This window comes from Labrus bergylta, chromosome 14 (genome assembly GCF_963930695.1).
Source record: "Labrus bergylta chromosome 14, fLabBer1.1, whole genome shotgun sequence".
Lineage (NCBI taxonomy): Eukaryota > Metazoa > Chordata > Actinopteri > Labriformes > Labridae > Labrus > Labrus bergylta.
Window position 1 is genome coordinate 24341648 of NC_089208.1, and position 20055 is coordinate 24361702.

Below are 20055 nucleotides of genomic sequence, written 5' to 3' on the forward strand. Positions count from 1 at the left end.
GTCACATATCAGTTATATTTACATTGTTTCGTCAGAAGTTGCAGGTAAACATTAACAGGCAGACTGAGCATTGTGTTAATGAGGTAATTATATCACATAGGCCTTGAATAAATCAATTATTAATGAAGATGTAATCAAAACAATCATGGCTGTCATGCCCATCGGCTCGAGTAAATGTCAGTCTAATAAAAGCTAACGAGGGGAACAGATATAAAGAAGATTAAAGGTGTGTGTCTCAGTGTTTCAAGGACTGGGTGGCTTTATTACACTATCTTCTGTTATCGTTCTTTTTTTTATCAATACTTCTGAAGAGCATCCAACTTTTTAATCAGAAAATGTGATTGTTGACTTATATAAGGCTTTACTAACTAATACTTTGCTTGAAAGGAAGAATGTATGATATTTTACACAAAAGCAGAAATTGAATATATCCTCTGCAAATGTGTCTCTGAGTCATGACTGTCTACAATGAGGGAGAAGCTCGAGTCCCGCTGGCTGTGTTGTTGTCAGAGTCATGTTTACATGGACGGGACGGCCGGCTCCTCCCCTTGTGTGTAAAAGCTGTTTTTGTTCAGGACTAGAGAGAAGAAGATGAACATACTCACTGATTATTTGAATGACACGTAAGCGTTTTTAGATCATAGTCATTCTGTACCAATTTAAATGCAATGTGAAGCTACGAGCTAACTAAAGTGTGCTAACACAACAATGCAGGACACAGGCATTTGCAGTTTGAGCAAAGGAGAATTTTGACTCCTTTGTGCAAGTGTGAGGGGAAGGAGGAGAGCGGAGGCTACAGTATGGAGGAGGTGTAGTCAAACAGCAGTTTGTTTTGGTTTCATCCTGGTGCTCCAGGGCGACATCTACTGGAACAAAAAGTCGCACATTCCTCCTTAAAAGTTCTTGTGAGGGATTTTTTTTGAGCGATTCTGGCGCCCCCTGTGGACAAAACTCTGCCTGTTGTTTCTTTGCTGATTTTGTCCCGTACATGTGTAGTGTTATCTGATGTCTTCTGAAACGTATTGCCTCATAAAATGTAAACAAGCTGTTACCGACCTGAGTCTGTCCCTTTAGGTAGGTGGCTTATGGGTAATGTATGCTATGAGATGAGTTGTGGTTGATGTTCCCACTATGGTATGAGTGTGTAAATGTCTACAGTGTCAGTGAATAAAGTGACCCAGTTCAGAAAATATACTCTGCTTCTCCTCCTGCTTTGTATGCAGGATAAAGGAGAACCGTTTGTTAGCAGCATAAACAAGCCAAGCAGCCGTCCTGTACGACGGTCAGGGGCAATGAAGCTGATAAAAGATAACAAAACACTGTTTCTAAAGCGTGTTGTTAATCACCTCGTCAGACCACTACCCTGCAGCAGTGGTAACAAAAGCGTTAAAATAACTGTATAGAAATGTATTTTCTTGCTTATGATCTTATGATTTGTTTTTCTAGGTCACCAGTATCCATTTCAGTCTGTTTCATGACCAGCTAAGAACTCTACACATGAGCTTTCAGTAATATTTAAATCATTTAAAACAACCCCAGTATTAGTTTTATGTGACAACAAAAAGTTTGTCACATCTGTACAAAGGTTTTTTTTTTAAATGTATATTACACTCTTTATCAATCCAGAGTGTAAATTCTGGTCTACACTCTCTTATTGAGAGACACAAAGGCCTGAAATACACACATGCACAAACAGGACCTGTGGACATGTTTTAATGGAGCGATGTCAGAGTGAGGGGCTGCACATGAGAGAGTCTCAGAGAAGTTAGGGGTTCGGTTCCTTGCTCAAGAGCATCTCGGCAGTACTCGGGATGTGACCTGGCACCTCTCCAGCAACTTTTGGTCCAGTTAAAGTCCCGCTGGTTCCCAATCCGAGTCCCTTCAGACTGAGCTATATCTGAGATGCTGTAATATGGTGGCTCAACCACATGGAGCTACATTTACAAGAATGAAGACATACTTATTATTTTGCTGACCTTCATACTTACTTTTGTTGCAGTGCAGGAGGTTGAGAAAACAAACATTTAAAAGCAACATGCACATGTCTTTAAAATCTGTGTATTTCACTGGCTTGTGCTTCATGTTTGAGTGTTCTGTTGTTCTGTGTTTCAGCAGCTCCCTCCTTGCAGGGTCAAGGGTCAGATGTTGTAGATATGGATTGACTAATCAAACCTTTGATTGTGTCTCTGAGATAACACAGTCAGCAGGAGGTGATGGGGAGAGAGGTGAGAGATGAAGACTTTGGACTCACTTCACTTCTTTTTCAATCGTTCTCCTTCTTCTTGTCCGCCGGCTGCAGCGCCTCAGTTTGTCTCTCTTCTCTCGTGGAAACATGAAGATAGATTTTGCCCCTCTGGATACCTCGCTCAACAGGAGGCTGCAGACGGCCTCGGTGCTGCAGTGGGTCTACTCCTTCCTGGCCCTGGGTTAGTGTGCATGTTTATACACCACTCTAATGGAAACCTCCAGAAATTAGTATACTGATTCTGTGTGTAGACATTAATGGATAAATAAGGACACATCTGAAGATATTCTTTGTTTTCTTTATGTTCTAACATGTTGTTCTAGCTGCTTGTTCGCGAGGTTTGATGGAAAATAAGAAGTAGACAAGTGTTTTCAGAAGTGTCAAAGCTGTTGAACATCCAGAAGAGGGAGCCAAACAGTGCAGCAGTCTGCACAAAGTCTGCCCTCTGATTTAACCTCAATTTACCTTTGAAATGCTTTGAAACAATTGCTAATGAACCCAAACTAATGCAGAGTTCGTATTCGTTAAACTCTGAAATACAGATGTTGTACATTTATGGTTACTGTCTGGCTCCAGATGTTTGCATTGCAATGATTACAAACTGGATGTAATTTGACCCTAAAGCATAAATAATGTTACATCATTTATTTAAGAAAAAAGACAGAGTTCTTATACATTTCACAAATATTTAAGATGGTTGGTTCATGGCTTTATACCTACTATAGGACAGCAGCCTTTAACCATCACTTCTTTTCTTTTTTTAGACATTTTGCTTGCTTGATTATTTTCCATAAAGTCAGACAGCAACAGGTTTTGTTCAGGTGTAACAGCTGATTGGAGACTGAGGGAGGCGTGTCCTGTGTGTTGTCAGCTTGATGCGATTTTAGAGTCTCCTAAGCAAGAATCAATTGGGGGGGACCTCCAACCAGCGTTCATCACCATTAAAAAGAAAAATAATTTTCCCTTGGGGACAATAAAGTCTAAAGTCTTATGTCTGCCAGTGTTCCTACAATTAATCCTCTTCCTCCTTTTCCTGTTTACTTTTCTCTCCTGTAGACAGATCATTCCTCTTCCTTTTTCTTTGTTGACTTTCAATGACAATTTTTGGTTTTCACTGGTTGCAGGGCAACAAGAGTGAGTCCCATCAGATGGGGCCCCCTTAGGGACGTCCATTGGTACCTTCAAAAATGTTCACATTTTGGGCCATTGCTTTGGTTTAAGTTTGTGAGCCCTTAGGGGCCCCCTTCTGGTCTGGGGCCCCAAGCAGTTGCCTGCCTTGCCTGATGACAGGCAGCGCCTCATTGTCGTCCAAAACACTTAACATCAGCTCAACGCCATTTTTTTGTCACAACATTCAGCAAGGAAGAATTATACAAAATTTCAAATTGCCCCTGTTGTTGCATCATCAGCGTGTAAATGTGGTCTGAATAGTTTACTTTGACCTGCAGAAACCATTAAGGCTCAAGTCCATTTACCATTAAAAATCTCTAAATCAGAAGTGGAAGAGAGATGATTTAAAAAGAGACCAGATTGTGTCCTTTAACATCTCCGGTCACTGCAGAAGCTCTCAGGCAGATGGAGCCTGATGCAGAATAAAGACACATATTTTATCATCTTAGCTGATTCCCCATGCTGACCCGGGGGTCCTGGGAATCACTGTGTTTTAAACAATCAGACCTTTCAGACAATAAGTTAAACTAACAAGTCACATCTTATTTGCTCTACACTCAGCTCGACTCATTTAGTAAGGCCACATTTATTCCATTGAGACAGAATCAGTTTTCGGTTTTTAACCAAAATTACTGCAAATAATCTAAACATGGGGACCCAGGCCTTGAGCTGATGCCAGGGCTCATTTACACATTTCATTTTCTTGGGTCATTTGTAGAAGTGCATGCTGCCCCCTACTGTAGTGGAGTGTGTAGTGAACTGTTTTCAAGCATCTTTTAAGTCATCAGCGAGTAAACCCCAGGGAGTAATTGAAGTGTCACCCTTTCCACCTGTCATATCTGCAGAAATGTTCATATGAGGCCTACAAATTATTTCTCAGCTTTTGAATACTGTTTGGGCATCAATGTGGATTTTTATTGTGCTGTTTGTTTTGAAAAGTGATTTGGCAGCTGACTGTGTGCACGCAGAAAAATGAATATGACCTGAGCTCAGATAAAACCTGCAACACTGATAAGTGTGAAATATTAAAAGTTTACTGGTATAAATCCAACATGTTCTCCCACAGCATGACTCCACTTTCAGCCACCACTTAAACCACCTCCAATGTCATCACAGGAGAACTGATCACTGTGATGCAGAGCCGACGCCCTCCATTCATAAAAGAGCTCATTATAGCAAACACATGACCCTCTAGTAACCATTCATATCACATGTTTTTACTTTTGTCTGTTCTGTATAATGTGTGTATTCACAGTTCTGGATCTGGTTTTAACAGAAAACAAATCATGTATGAAGCATAAAGCATCTATTTAAGTGTTTGTTGTTTTATTTATGTTTTGAATAATATTCCTTCTACCTGTCTCCCTGCTTCTCTGTGTCCTCAGCCCCGACCTGCATCGTCCTCTTCTTCTACCTCCTCTTCACTCGTTTCTGGCTCATCAGCGTGCTATATGCCGTCTGGTGGTACTTCGACTACGACACACCGTCGCGAGGAGGCCGCAGGGTGCCATACTTATGTCGTCTGAAATTATGGGAACACATGCGGGATTACTTCCCTGTCAAGGTGAGAGGGAGGGATGGAGAAAGTTGTGTTTTTTAGAGGCGTGTCCAGACTTTATTGGACTGGGGTGGAAATATTATGCAGGGCTGGCATGAAGTTTGTGTGCACAAAGATATGAATGAAGAGCATTAATGTTTCATTTCTGAACTTTAAAAAGTGACACGATAGACTGTGACATACAGGATTTCTTATCTTAATTTTAAACTCAAAAAGAAGATGAAAAATGTCACTATTTTAAGTACTTAAATTATTGAAATTATCTGTCTAAATCTCTAAAATACATTTACTAACTACATTTTAGCACACAAATGTTGTGATTTTTTTTTCTATGGGGTTACACCTGCAGCTGAAATTATTTATTTTAACTTGAGTCCCGCCTCTGACAAGGCAAAAGTCAATCATTCTTAAGGATTTTGGGGTTGCACTCAGGGGGGCTGATTGGATTTCAAGGGAGGCCCCCCTCTGGACACGCCCCTGGTTGCTTTGTACATTATAATTCAATCAGCACGGCTATGGCTCAGTGGTAGAGTCGGTCGTCTCTCAACTGGAAGCTCGGGGGTTCCTGCAGCTGTCCAATGTGTCCTTGTGCAAGTTTCTCCCACTACTTAGTTGGCAGCGTATGAAAATGGTTTAGCTAATACTGATGGACTCTTTACTCAGTCAGTGTGTGAATGTGTAGGTGTGACCTGCAGTGTAAAAGTGCTTTGAGTAGTCAGTAGACTAGAAAAGCGCATTTCATATCGATTACGGTGGCCCTGAAGGTCAAAACACAAAATAATTTCAGAAAACACAAAGATGTCAAATTTGAAATATTTCAGTTTTTTGTGTTTTATGAAATGATTATTAAAATGTTGTATTTTGACCTTTGAGGCCACCATACTGTAAAGTCATGTTTCAAGGTTTTTTGATTTTTTAAATGTTAGAATAATAATAAAAAAAATATATATATATATATATTTATTTATTTATATGTTTACATACTAGGAGCACTAATTGCAATCAGCATCAATCAAAGCCAGAAGTACAAAAAAACAATTTCAAAAACCTTTTAGAACAAAGTTACGAAATCAAAAGTGATTACATAAACTTAGAATCAGGTGGTCGCTTCAACTTGGAAACAAGTGAGATTCGTTGTCAGGCAAAAGGGCAGTTATGTAAAAAATGTGTTTCAATAATAAAAGATTGAAAACAGAAACAGTGTTCGCTGATTGAATACGAGGTGAGATTGTTGAAAAGTTCCCCGTTACTTGAACCTGGACTCTGACAGCCAGCAGGTCCTGATCCAGTAGATCCTGATCCAGCAGGTCCTGATCCAGCAGGTCCTAATCAGGTTTTAATCCAGCAGGTCTGAGAGGATTTTTTCTGGACAATAAGAAGTCAAAAGTTTATGGAAGTATTTTATTTCCTCCTCTTGTAAAGCCATGTAAATTATTGATAAGATTTCAAAGTTGTTATGAAAGTCTGGTCACATAACCTCCTAAAAATCACACTGAAGCTTTTTGTTGACTTCATTTTCTGATTTTCAACACAAGACTAATGTTGTGATTTCACACCCGCACAAAACTCCAGGAAACCAAACCAAATCAGATGAATTCCTCAATCTGAAATTACTCAGAAGTAAATTTTCAGTGGAAGTCAGAGTGAGCTGATGTGAGGTAACAGCAGGAAATATTCTCCACTCTTTTTTTCATATGGAGAAAATGTTGAGCTACAGGTAGAACTGGTATACTTGCATATAAAGTAAAAAATGATCATTATAGCGCCAGACTGCGTTGCCCAGTTAGCATAGCTTAGCATAAAGACTTACGACAGCACTGTTTGCTGGACTGCTGAACCACAAGAAGTCCAGAGAGTCATCGCTTTTTTCAGATAAATATTCCTGCAAGAAAACAGAAAAGTCAGCTCATTCAATGTCCTTCAAAGTTTTTTATTATCTCAGAAGTAGTTTTCTTGAAGTCTTTTTGCCGTCGTGCACCTGAAGTCTTATGACTGTTTGAGTGTGCTCCTTTTTCTGCGGTAGCGGAGAAGCGGTAAAGAAAATGGATGGATGAATGAATGGTCTGTTCTGAACGTATGACTGTTACACGTCTACATTTAAGACAAATATTGTACTTTTGACTCGTTGCGTCTCTATGAATGTTCTCGTTACAGCAGTTCTGCGTGTGGTTTGTCTAAGTTGTGTTGTGTACTTGTACATCGTACATCTCAATGGTTGAACATAGAACAAACACAGAACAAACATCACACAGACCAAGCTGTTCATTTAGTGGAAGAGAGAAGTTGTCATAGAAGACCTTTTTTTACAAGTTTTAGTGTCTTATGTTGGTTACTAACACGGCTGCAGAGAAGTGGAAAAAGCAAAGGGATTATTAGCTGCACCAGGAATAAGAATATTATGCACAATTGCAGATATCAGGAATTCTTTCACCAAAAATGTGAATGTTTTGTCTCTGTGTAAAGCCTCACTGACTCATCAGGTGTCTCCTTTATGCACCTGTAAACCGAAGCAAAAATTCAATATTCATAATTAAAATACAAAAGAGAGCTGTAAAATCTGAGAGTTTAATTTTTTTAGCGCCATGTCTGTGAACGCATCAACCATTCCTGCCTCCTGCTGAAGATGACTCAGATAATTTAGTGAACATGAACTTCTGCCAGAGGCTACTATCACAAGTTTCATCATTTTCTAAGGATACAGAGAAGCTACGAATAACTGATTATTAATACATACTAGTACTTCAAAACTTAACAACTTCGTAGAATTAGTTTTGTAATAAGTTTGCTGCAGAGAAAAAGCAAAATCTATGATATTTATGAAGCACATTTCATTACAGGAAGCACGATGAAATTAACCTTTCTGTGGGATGATTGGTAATGTTTCAAACACATTGCCACTTGTGCAGCAGCTTCTTCACCTGCAGAGCTTTAATGAGTGATTGGATGCACCTGTGGAGGTAACCACATGTAGAGTAACTCAACATGCACGGCCCTTTCTGAAAAGCCACAGTTTAGTATGGAGTGCAGACTTTTCAGTACACTGAACCCTCGTGGTCATTCAGTGGTCATTTTTCTGTTCCACCTCAGTAGACTGAACATTTCAGCATGGATGCTAACTTCCGTGTTTTGTGCAGTTTAGTTTGGACACATCCTTTCAGGAGTCGTGTTTTAACTCCCACAATGCTGTGCGAAATTAAATGTAAAACGTCACTTAACATGCGTCTCAAAATCAAATCAAACGAGGATGGATGCGTCCAATTCGGGTAACACGCCTTTCAAATGTTAAGTTGTTCAATTGTTTACATGCAATGTGAAGTTTTGTTTTATTTACTGAACCACCTTGCTACATGAGGCGGGCTCATGACTTCACTTCCACACTGAATGAATCAGACGAAGTATGAACAGATATCTGATGAACCTCTCCGGACATTGATCTAATTCTGGGTACGGTTAAAAGACCTCCACCTGATGACCTGAGGGGCCGGGGCGGGTTGTAGACTAAAAAGTTAATCATTTTTTGGCCTATAAAACACTGGACTGGTATCAGTATTAACTGCTCTCTTTCTGCCTGCCTCCCTCTAGTGGCCACGCATGAGTAGTGCACCAATATCAGCTCTGGACGTTTTGCTTTGGATGATGAAACAACCCAAACATCCGCTCAATCTTTAACTGTGTTTGACTGGTGACATTTAAAATACTGTAAAATCTGAAGAAAGAAAACACATCTGAAAATTACACACATACAGTAAATACAAACAACATACAGTAAATACAAAAAACGTGACACAACATGACTGAGTCTACAGATCGCCTCTAGGCGAAACTTCACCTTTGGACTGTGGACTGGCTGATAAAACAGAGAGCAACAACAACAACACCAACAGATACAACATTTCTGTTGCTTGGAGTAAATTATCTTTAGGTTATCTTTAAATATTTAGAGGACATTTTTTATATGGTGGAGTAAAAGTGCCAGGTATAGTGGGGGAGAAGAGAGAAGAAGAAGAGGGAAACATTCATTATTAGAGCCAGGTGTAAGAAAAAATAAAGTGAAAGACAAATGTTTTTTTTTCTTAACTTTGAACTCTTTTCTAAATATGATTATTTCGCACTGATACAAAAATTCAGACTTCTTCCTTAGGAGAAGAAATTAAAGCTAAAAAAATCAGCAAAGGAAGATGTGTTCTTTAATTTTGAAAAGAAAAGGAAATATGGAAAACAAATCATCCTCCTGTGATTGATTTTTACTCACACACTAAAGCAATGCAATGTCCACTTTATTCTCAACATAACGACTTTCTGTTAGAGATCTAAAAAATAAAAGCTCCTCCTTCTCATTTGTGGCCCTTTAACTCGTGTGAACCATTTAATAGAACACGCTCTTGAATATCATTTCTCTTTTTCTTTATGTATGGTAAAGTAGAAGAAAAGTAGGTCAAAGTGTACAAAACAAGCTGATCCATGACATAGATATATTTGTCTCTTTACATACCGCAAGTTATTTCTTATTTCTGTAAACAAGACTCAACATATTCATTATATTTGTCTTCACAGAAATGAACGTAACATAGTAACCCATATCTGTAAATCACTTGAATCTTCTTAAATCAGAATAAAGATCAGAGATGAGATGAGAGAGAAATATGATATATGTTACTACTTACACCTTATCATACTTTATCTCTGTACATGTTACAAACAGCTTTATAACCATCTGTCATATCTGTCAGGAGATTTAGAACGAGAGGGTAAACATATGAGCTGTAAAATTAAAGATAAAGACGAGATGAGATAACCCAGAGAGGCAGAGAATATAGTAAATCAGCCTAATAAGCCTGATAATAACACAATAACAAAACAATAACAAGATTTTCAGGGATTATGTTTTTAACACCTGGGCCTTGATCTTCATATCTGCAGGCTGAAACTGTTTTGGGTAAAATATGAAACCCCAGGTTGCTCCTGTAGACACACCAAGCGCTAACATCTGAACTTGAAAAATGAAGCCGATGAGGAAGTGCAAAATCCTGCAGTTCTTCGAGTGTCCACTTGAGGCTGGCTGCAAAAGCTCTGGAAGTGAGATACACACCTATTCAAAAGCGTCTGTTTCTTTACAGCAGAAATAAACATGTTTACAGCCTGGTTCAAAAACTGATTCAGTCTGAACAGCTCATGTCTTTATCTGCACTGACTGTTTGGGGAGAAAATGTGTTTTAAGGCCTGGCTCAGCTTCACCCTTTGGCCTGATACCAGGTTGATTGAAAGTTAGTGTGAAGTTCACTTCAGTATTCAGTTTGAATATCTCGGGCTCGTCTCTGAACCGTCTTGTCTCGGTCTCAGACTGGGCGGACTCCGGATTTTTAATCAAGACCGGTCAAGAAGTCGGAACTAGAAATGACGGCGCACTGAGTAACGTTCCAATAACGGCTTGGCAACAATTCAGAAAAGCAATATGGATGCCTGCAGGATTATCTTTGTTGTGTTGACAAAATGTCCACGATAGAACTTACATGACACTATAAGTGCTGTTTGTCCCTTCTCCCCTTCCGTAGTCTCCAGTTCTGCCCACTGATTACACAATGAGCTGCACCTGGACTCAGTGTTTAAAAGCCTATAGCGCTCAGTTCAGGAGCAGAGAGACTTTTGGAGTTGGGGCTGCTGTGGCTCTCAGTCAGGGATTGTGTGTTCTGTTTTGTTCATCTAGTTTTGAGTTTATCTTTGTCATATGATTTAGCTGTCTGTTAATAATGAATCCTTGGGTTTGGGTTTTAAGGTTAAGGTGTTTGATGTCACTTCATTGGGTCAATTTGTGGGTTGTTGTGAACCCCAAAGGGCTGCCTAATGGTGGGGCGTAACAACCATAAAGATGTTAGAGAGATGATACATGCAGACCATATCGAAAATAAACAAACTGCATCTAAAAATGACAATGTTTGCAACACTGCAAATTAAGAAATCCAACACCTTCCTGACTAAGTTCAGATAAAGAAACACATCCTTATGAGCTGTTTGCTGAGCTTCATTCCCTGCATCCGGTCAGGGTCAAGATGATGCAACTGAGGCTCTGAAGCAGACTCATGTAGTCTCTTCCCTTACATTTTAAATTCAGAAACCTTTCTCATAGAAAGATACAGAGGAAGCAGACATGAAAGTAAACTCTCCCTTAGAAACTGAATCAGACGGGGCGCTGCATAGCCTTGTGGTTATGCACGCAGCCCGTGTACAAAGGCTGTAGTCCTCATCGCAGAGGCTGTGGGTTAGAATCTGACCTCTGACCTTTACTGCATGTCATCCTCTACTCTCTCCTCCCAACATCTCTGTCTTTAGCTGTTCTAGCTCATAAAGGCAAAAACAGCCAGAACAAGATCTTAAAATAAAAGACACTGAATGAGATGAGAAATCTTTACATTGTTAGTAACACTGTAAATATCCAGCACTAATCAGAGAGAGTAAGGTCAGACATATTGCAATTAGGAATTGTGTCAGTCTCAAATTAGAGCTGTTGTGTGAATACATGTCAGACAGAAGTATATCAGAACATACCACTAATAATGAAAATAAAAGTAGACTCATTTCTAAGAATTATAAAAAAAACCCTCTAAACCTCTGAGTGTTTCTCCTGCTCTCATGTACCACTCTCAAAGTGAATCATCTCAAGGATCATCTGACTGTGTGTCGCATTAACTCTGAAACAAAGAGTCAATGTGAGAGTAAAGAGGAGCAGTGTCCTTCAGAGAGGAGAATTTGTTTCATTGGTGAGTCTTCTCCCACCGTTGCTAATCTCACCACCGTCAGCTCAGACTCAAAAGTCACCAGCTGACGAGTCCTCGCTTGTTTATCAAGAGAAGTAGAGAACATATTTAGACAGGGAGAGGATGGATATTTATACAGAAGTAAAACACTAACAGAGTACATTCATCTGCCTTGGTTACATATTGGTTTACTCCACGCAAGAAGAGATTATGCAGTAGCCCACAACACTTATTTTTAGGTGAGTCACAAACATGACCACACAGTTTTTTAGCATCTTCATCATGTTGCTGTTGCACTATCACCATTATTCACCATCATTTATCCTCTCGCAAAGGGTAGTGACAGATGGATATCACTCCCTTAGCACTCCTGGAAGTTTTTGGAGAATTTCAGGAGGACTGCCCCTGAAATCCTCCTGACCTGGCCGTTCACACATGCCCCTCTCCTAAAATGTCGCCTTTTTTATTGCACTTCATCCTGGGAATACCGGTTGCTATATTTTGTGTCACTTCTAAATTCTTCAGTATGAAACAGTACATTTTGATCCTGTTATTTCCATTACTATCTAGTATAACAAAAAGGAAATAATTTTCAGAAAAGGTAAAGGGGTGATAATGGATGTGAAGTGTTTAAAATGTAAATTCTGGTTGGTGTTTTTTGATTTGGATTTAGAAAATTTTAAAAAAGAGAGAATCGAAAAAGACCAAGTACTTTGAGTTTCCTGTTGCATCTTTCATCACTAGAAGTACACTGATTTACACAAGTCTGATGAAGCAACAGAGTCCACAGAAAATTGGACAGCTTGTATTCACACATGCAGCCCACCCAGAAAAGTTTTGTGCAAGTGTGAACAGGTCTGTAGAAGAAATCAGGAGCTTTGGCCTGTTGGTCAATATTAGCATAAAGACGAGGTTATCAGAAAGGGAAGAAATGGGAAGATCTTTCTTTTAGCCTTCCTTGAGCTAATAACTGGCTAACATTAGCTGTTTCAGTGCAATTAGTAAAAGGACTAAGTGGAAGAAAGTTTACAGGTAAGTAGGCCAAATCTGACCAAAGTCCTCGTGTTGACAGCCTGTCAGGAGGACTCTGATTGGTCACGAGTGGACAGGTCCTTTGTTTTTAAAGTGCTACGGCCTCCACAAGAGGGAAACAAGACAATGATTAACTCTGTGAGCCGGAGGCAGTGTGCTACACAAACACAGGGGACCAAAAACAACACTCTCTGTAAAGGTCAAAAATCTTGACCTGCTTCTTAGAACATAAAGGTCAGGCTGATTGCTTTTATGATACATGTGATCCCTACAAGTACATGTCTGACAGAAGCCCTTTGTCAACACTCAGGGAAGCTTGCTTTTTTTAATATACCGTAACAGGAAGACACAAACGGCAATAAAAGAGTGAGAGATTTAATGAAAACCATTACCATTTTATTGTGTTCATGTGTTTAACATATTAGGACTTAAGCCCCATTTCCACCAAGCGGTCCCGTTCAGTTCGGTATCTTATTGGCATTTCCACCGTCTAAAGTTGGGAATGATACCAATATAAGGGATCCTTACCGTCCTGCTTTTGGTACCCTTCTGTTGGGGTGCCAAGGGTACCAATCTGACCCTAAAGGGTCCCTTTTGTTTACTGCCTCCGGTTCTTCTTCTTCGTTTAAGTTAATTAATAGCGGGCTACACTGTGTCGGGCTGCTATGATGTCACACTATTACAGAGCTGACGCGGGTATCTCCATCTGGCTCACACTCCGCTTACCAAATAAGGGAACAGCTGGCTGTGGAAATGCAAGCAAAATCAGAGTTTACCGTACCGAACTGAACCAAACTGTACTGAACCAAACCGGACCGCTTGGTGGAAACGGGCCTTAAAAAGTTTGTGAGAACACCAAAGTCAGAGGAATCACTATCAGACTTGGGAAAGTTGACCGTCCTTAAAGCATGTATGAAGTGATAAAGATTATATCTGTGACTCAGCTGAATCTTTTTGGCCCTATTTTGGGGCTTTTATGCCTTGATTTAGAGATAGGACATCTGATAGAGTCAGACACTGCTAAGAGAGAGAGAAAGGGGAATAACATGTGGAAAAGGAGTCCCAGGCTGGATCCAAACCAGAGCTGCACGCCAAAGCCTCTGCACATTACACCCACCGGCGCCACACCAATTGATCCTTTTAAAACCATCATGACTCCAAATATATCACGAGTGAAATTATTTCCCGGAGGATTTTTTTTATTCTTAAAAATTTGAAGTGTGCCATGAATGATTTGGAACTATGCAGACTGACACCAGGGAGGAGGAATATTTTAGACATTCAGAAGCTCACATGAGCAACGGGAGCCGCAATAGCAGCTCAAAGGTAAACTTTGCAAGTCGGTCTGCATACATGGACTTTTATTTTTGTGTTTTTGATGTTTGCTGTAGAGGCAGAGTGACCAATGCTGTATTGATCCATTATTTGGGAGATCCTATATGGCAAAGGATTGGGCAGACAAAATACCAGAATCTGTAGCAAAAATGTAAAATAGTAGAGTAACGTTAAGATGTTTCAAAATTGATCATTCAAGGTTTTGCAGGTTTATGAGTGGAGATTACAGTATGATGTTTCCACACAGTTTGCAGAGGCTGCAGACATGGAGGACTGAGGGAGAATTCAGAGGTCAAAGACAGAAGTTTAAATTGGGATACTGGGGCACATGTTTGGGCTGCGGCCAGCTGGGTCACCATTATGCTGCAACTTCAGCTCTTTCAGGAACAATATCATGATCTGATGATCTAAAACATTCTCTACAAAAAAAACCCAGAATGATTACAATTATGATGTACTGACAGGAAAATGGACTGCCGTAACACTTTAAAATGTTCCCATTGTTCTTTTCTTTTCTCCCCTCAGTTGGTGAAAACTGCTGACCTCGACCCCAGGAACAACTACGTCCTGGGCTTCCATCCTCATGGTGTTTTGGTGGCCGGAGCTTTCACCAACTTCTGCACCTATGCCACAGGCATCACCCAGCTGTTTCCTGGACTCACCACCTACCTGCTCATGTTACCCCTCTGGTTCAGAGCCCCGTTCTTCAGAGACTACATCATGTGTGCAGGTGAGGGCCAGAACAAAATCTTAATCCCGCTTAATCATGTAACACATTCTTTTTTTGAGTCTGCACCAAAACTTCCTGGTTTGGCTGAGAAAGAGATCTGCGTTTGTAATAAAATATGCCTTTTTTATTTGTCTTATTCTTAAGATGGGTTACTTTATCTGTGTTTCCTTACTGACAGGCTTTTCTCTTTAGTACTGAGCATCACTGTTGTCACTTTATCATGTTTTATCATGTCCTGTGCTGTTGTTTTGTGTGTAAAAAGAGGCAGACTCACGCTGCAAACCATATCTACCTACGGGTACAAATAAAGTTACCTTATCTTACCTTACCCTTAATGTTGACCTCTGGCTTCAAATGGCCCAACAGCAGAGACAGCCTCAATAAAATAGAAATATCTGAAGAACAGTAATCCTAGCTCATCACAATATTGTGCCACCCCCATGTAGTGATGTAGCTCTCAGGTTGGAGTTACAACATATTTTTTCAATTGAAAGGATTTGGGATTTGTAAACTCTGACACGTATACAACCCTATAAAATATTTGTAACTTTTTCAGGATGGGCTGTGATACTGTGGTAATTTGTAGCATCTTTGGTATATGAGCGACTTCAATCTGTGTCTTTTATTTGAATCCCTCATACACTTTTTTTACAACAGGTCTGATTCCTTCGGACAAAGAGAGTGCACGATATCCTCTCAGCAAAAGGAAAGGTGGTAACGCCGTGGTCATAGCTGTTGGTGGGGCCCCGGAGGCCCTGGACGCCCACCCCGGTACCTTTAATGTCCTGTTGGCCCAGAAGAAAGGCTTCATCAAAATGGCCATGGAGCACGGGTAAGAACAAAGATTGCCCGGAGGAAAGAGGACAGTTTTTTTCCATTCGGTTCAGGTCTGTAGCTGTTTGAAAGGATTGTGTGTCAATCTGTTCATTTGAGGTTTCAGCGTATCCTCTTCACACAGTGGCTCATTCAACTCTGTCACGTAGAAGTTCCTGTGAAAACACTGAAACGCTCACAGGATCAACTTTGGATTTAACGATGATACCAAAATAGTTCATTAATTAAAAAAATGTGTTTTCAGTGCTCATCTGGTGCCAGTGTTTTCTTTTGGAGAGAACGAAGTGTTTGATCAAGTAGGAAACCCCCGAGGAACCTGGCTGAGGTGGACTCAGGAGAAGCTACAAAGCATCATGGGTATCTCCCTGCCTCTCTTCCATGCACGTGGTGTGTTCCAGTACTCCTTCGGTCTGATGCCCTACAGAAAACCCATCCACACTGTGGGTCAGTAAACATATGCTTATTTATCACCACAGCACAGTACATCCTGCGGTTAAAGTGAGCTGTCTGTATTTTATGTTACTGATCGATTTAATCTGAGGATGCCGTGGAACTGGGTCAACTATTCAACTCCACCAAACTTGACTTATAAAACACCTCTCATGCAAACGTGCTGCACAGAGTATTTCAAATCACAAATTAAAGCAACACAGAAGAACTCAAAAGTTGTCAACAACAGATCAAATTGCAACTTTAGTTTTATTGTTTTTTTGTCAGTCAGTGAATGAAAGGTCAAATAAGACAAAATAAACGCTAGAGATTAGATACAGAAAAGAGGCCCTCCATTTATGTCTGTAGGCAGCAAGCTTTTAAAAATACAGATTCATTTGGGGGCTTTTAGAACCTTTATTGTCGTGATAGGACAGTGGATATAGTGGATTCGAACCCGTGCCGCCCACCTGGAGGACCACAGTCCTCATACATGGTGTGTGCTAACCACTACGCTACCAGCGCCCCGGCAGTGAGCTTTTAAGGTCACATATTACGACAAATAGCCTACACTTAATCGTGTTTTTTGAACTCTTATATGTATTCCTATTCTGTCTACGAACCCCCCAAATAATGAGAAAAGTCCATCCTCTCCATCTTTTACTTGCTCAACTTTTCAGGTAATGTATGCTCAAACAGTTCCCTCTGCTCTGCTATAAGACGGGATCAAGACACCTTTGAGCTTAATTATTGTGAAATTGACGACACCGTTACATCCCTAGTAGGCAGAGTAACAAAGTCATGTTTAGAGATTTAAAGATGGTCAGAGTCGGGGTGAGTCTAAACGCAGCTCGGAGATTATTTCAGGTCTGTGCTGCGTGAAAACTACAAGTTAAGAATATAAAGTCATCAGGAAAATATTGCTTCAGATAATAAATGTACTGAACATACTGGTTTTATATAATCTGACTTCTTTTTGTAATCAGTGTAGTCCCCCCCTGCTGGCCATTTGAAGAACGCAGGTTTAAAGACCTTCTGCAATGGCTTCAAGGCTTTGTCCACTTTTTATGTCTACAGTATCCATGCTCATGTATTTCCTAAGCAGCTGTTGATTTTGGCAGAGGGCATCCATATCACCGAGTTGGCAAATAGTGTTTCAGGGAGCGTTAAGAAAATCAGAGAAAGTTACAAGATTTGTCAACTGAAAAAAGAGATGATGCCCAGTCTGCTGCAAACGCCCTTAGCAACAGTTACACAAATAGCTGACAAGCATGCAGCCCTAATGCTATCACGCTTTGGATAAACACACACCTTAGATTGCATCAAACAGACAATATTGCAAATCATAAAGTAAACTGACCGAGTGTGTTTTCCTTCACCTTGTCACCTCTCTGCAGTCGGACGGCCGATCAGGGTGGAGAGGAACGAGAAGCCGACAGCAGAGGAACTGGATGCCCTCCATCAGCTCTACATGGAGGAGCTCAGCAACCTGTTTGATGAGCACAAAGGAAACTACGGAGTGGACAAGGACACACACCTGAACTTTGTCTAAAGTGGACTCGAGATGGAAAGGATGCATATTTATTGGTAAAGCTCTGGGGCTGCAGGCTCAAATAGTTTTACTTTCTGAGAAGCTCTGTACACCAAACTCTGCTCTCTGATGACCGGTTTCTTAAAGAAGATAAACTGATATTGGTTCTGCAACAAGACACACTGTTGTATCTGTTTGTAAAAGGTATGAGATGACTTCTGTAACTTCTGTATGAGAGGAAATAAACAAGATTCACCCTATTCATATGGCCACCATCTTTTTTTTTTTTTTTTTTTACAGATGTTAAGCTCGTACATGTTAAAGTCACGTTTGTTGCAGGATTCATAAAACATACAAACGTAAGGCTAAAAAAACAACAACCTGCTAACCTTGGCATTCGAAGCACTTCTAGCTCACATAACTGTTAGCTAACAAAATGTAACGCTAGCTCACAATTTAGGGATATCGTACTGCATTGTAGTTTATAACAACATCAAAGTGTAATATAAGATAGGGAGGATTAGGATGCCAGCATTCTGAGATTGTGTTATGTTTTTCAGTAAATGATCTGATGGGTTTTAACTAGGGCTGTCAAATGATTATATTTTTTAACAGTTAATCACATTTTTTTTTTAAGATTGATTTTTGGGCATTTTGTGCCTTTATTAGAGAGACAGGACAGTGGATAGAGCCAGAAATCAGGGAGAAAAAGAGTAGGGAATGACATGCAGGAAAAGAGCCACAGGTCGGATTTGAACCTGGGCCGCCCTGCTTGGAGGACTACAGCCTCCATACATGGGGCGCTCGCTCTGACCACTGCACCACCAGCGCCCCAGTTAATCACATTTTTAACCACATGTTCACTTTATTTTGCATTTTAAAGTAAAAATTGTTAGGCTTTTTTTTTTTTAATTTTCTTTGTACAGTCTTAAGCTGGGAGTACTTTACTTGCTGTTTCTCCTGCAACCCTGCTTTTATTTTGAAAAAAAGTAAGAACCTTCTACAATTCACTTAGCAGACACTTTTATCAAAGCAACATACATTAGAAAATAAGAACAATACAAGCAAGGATCTAGAAAAGAGGAAACAACTCAAGTAAGTGCAAACGATCAGCTTCAGGTGCTGACAGGAAGTGACCAGAGGTAGAGCACAACATCAACATCTGTTCTTGAGAGCTCTGATCAGTATAGAAACCATCTTAAAACAAAACCATCGTCATTACCATCATCAACATCATCAATAATATCAAAACCATCGTTCCATCATCTGGAAGCCACGACAACATGAACTTAACCATGGCAAAAAAAAACTCATTACTGATCAAAAACCGACGTCAGACACCTCAAAGGAACGGTAACACAGGTCAATGTGTGATGTCATAAGGTGGATATTACTTTGGACTCGTCAGCTGAGCTGTCTGAGAGTTTGTTAAATGAGACGTTCAAAGATGCAGCAGTGTTCTTCTTTTACATCATTGTGATGACAGAGAGACACTGAGGACAACTATCTATGGAGAGCCTAAAGGGACAAAATAGCACAAGATAAACTAACCCTAACCCAATGCATTAACTTTTGACCATAACTAATTACCATTAACTAGTTAATGCTGACAGCCCTAAAAGTTATTCATCATTCTTGTGCATGTAATTTAATTTTAATGCATGGAATTTAAATGGTGCATTATATTATGTCATCATATGACTCGTGACTTCTGCAGAATCATTAGTAAAAGGTCGAATAGCCTCAGAAAGGTCAAATTATCCAGTTATTATACACTCAGCAGAAGAAGCATTTTTCAGTACTTTTCTCTCAAAGTCAAATTAGCTCATTCAAATAATTTCTTTCAGTAAAGTTCTGGAGTACTTCCTTATATTAAACATATTGGGGGCCTGTATTACTATTATAATTTATTCGTATTTGAATATAGGACGTTCACGTGCAATAGAGCATTTTCTTCCCTTATGTAATACAGATAGATAAATATTGATACCACCCTCATATCTGATTAAATATAAAACTGGAGCCAATAGACTGTGAGCTGAGCCAAGCATTTACAGTGAGAGGAGCCAAGAGGTCAAGAACACGTCTAGACAATGACCCAAAGGAGAAGCACGCAGGTTTAACGCTTTGGATGTTTTACTAGATGCAAAAAAAAAAAAAGAAGATGTTTTAGAGGTGCTGGTAAGACAGTTATTATTTGTATTGTTATTTCAGGTTAGCTATAAAAGAAACACTTTATTGATCCCATGAGACACACACACACACCCACACACACACACATCCACACAGACCTACACACACACTCACACAGACCTACACACACACTCACACAGACCTACACACACACATACCCACACACACAAGCCCGATACAGAGACATGCCACATAAAATTCCTCGACATGCAACTGTGGGAGCCAAAATACAGCAAAGTCAACCGG

General features: G+C 40.0%; 1 protein-coding gene across 1 annotated transcript; it reads left to right on the forward strand.

Moving 5' to 3' along the window:
- The first annotated feature begins 2226 nt into the window (after nucleotides 1-2226).
- Nucleotides 2227-17876, forward strand: mogat2 (monoacylglycerol O-acyltransferase 2). The gene is made up of 6 exons (XM_020631159.3): nucleotides 2227-2426; nucleotides 4801-4979; nucleotides 14618-14822; nucleotides 15480-15654; nucleotides 15901-16100; nucleotides 17483-17876. Exons 1-6 carry the CDS (start codon nucleotides 2333-2335, stop codon nucleotides 17635-17637), a joined length of 1008 nt encoding a protein of 335 aa, XP_020486815.2. The 5' UTR covers nucleotides 2227-2332; the 3' UTR covers nucleotides 17638-17876.
- Nucleotides 17877-20055: the final 2179 nt, after the last annotated feature.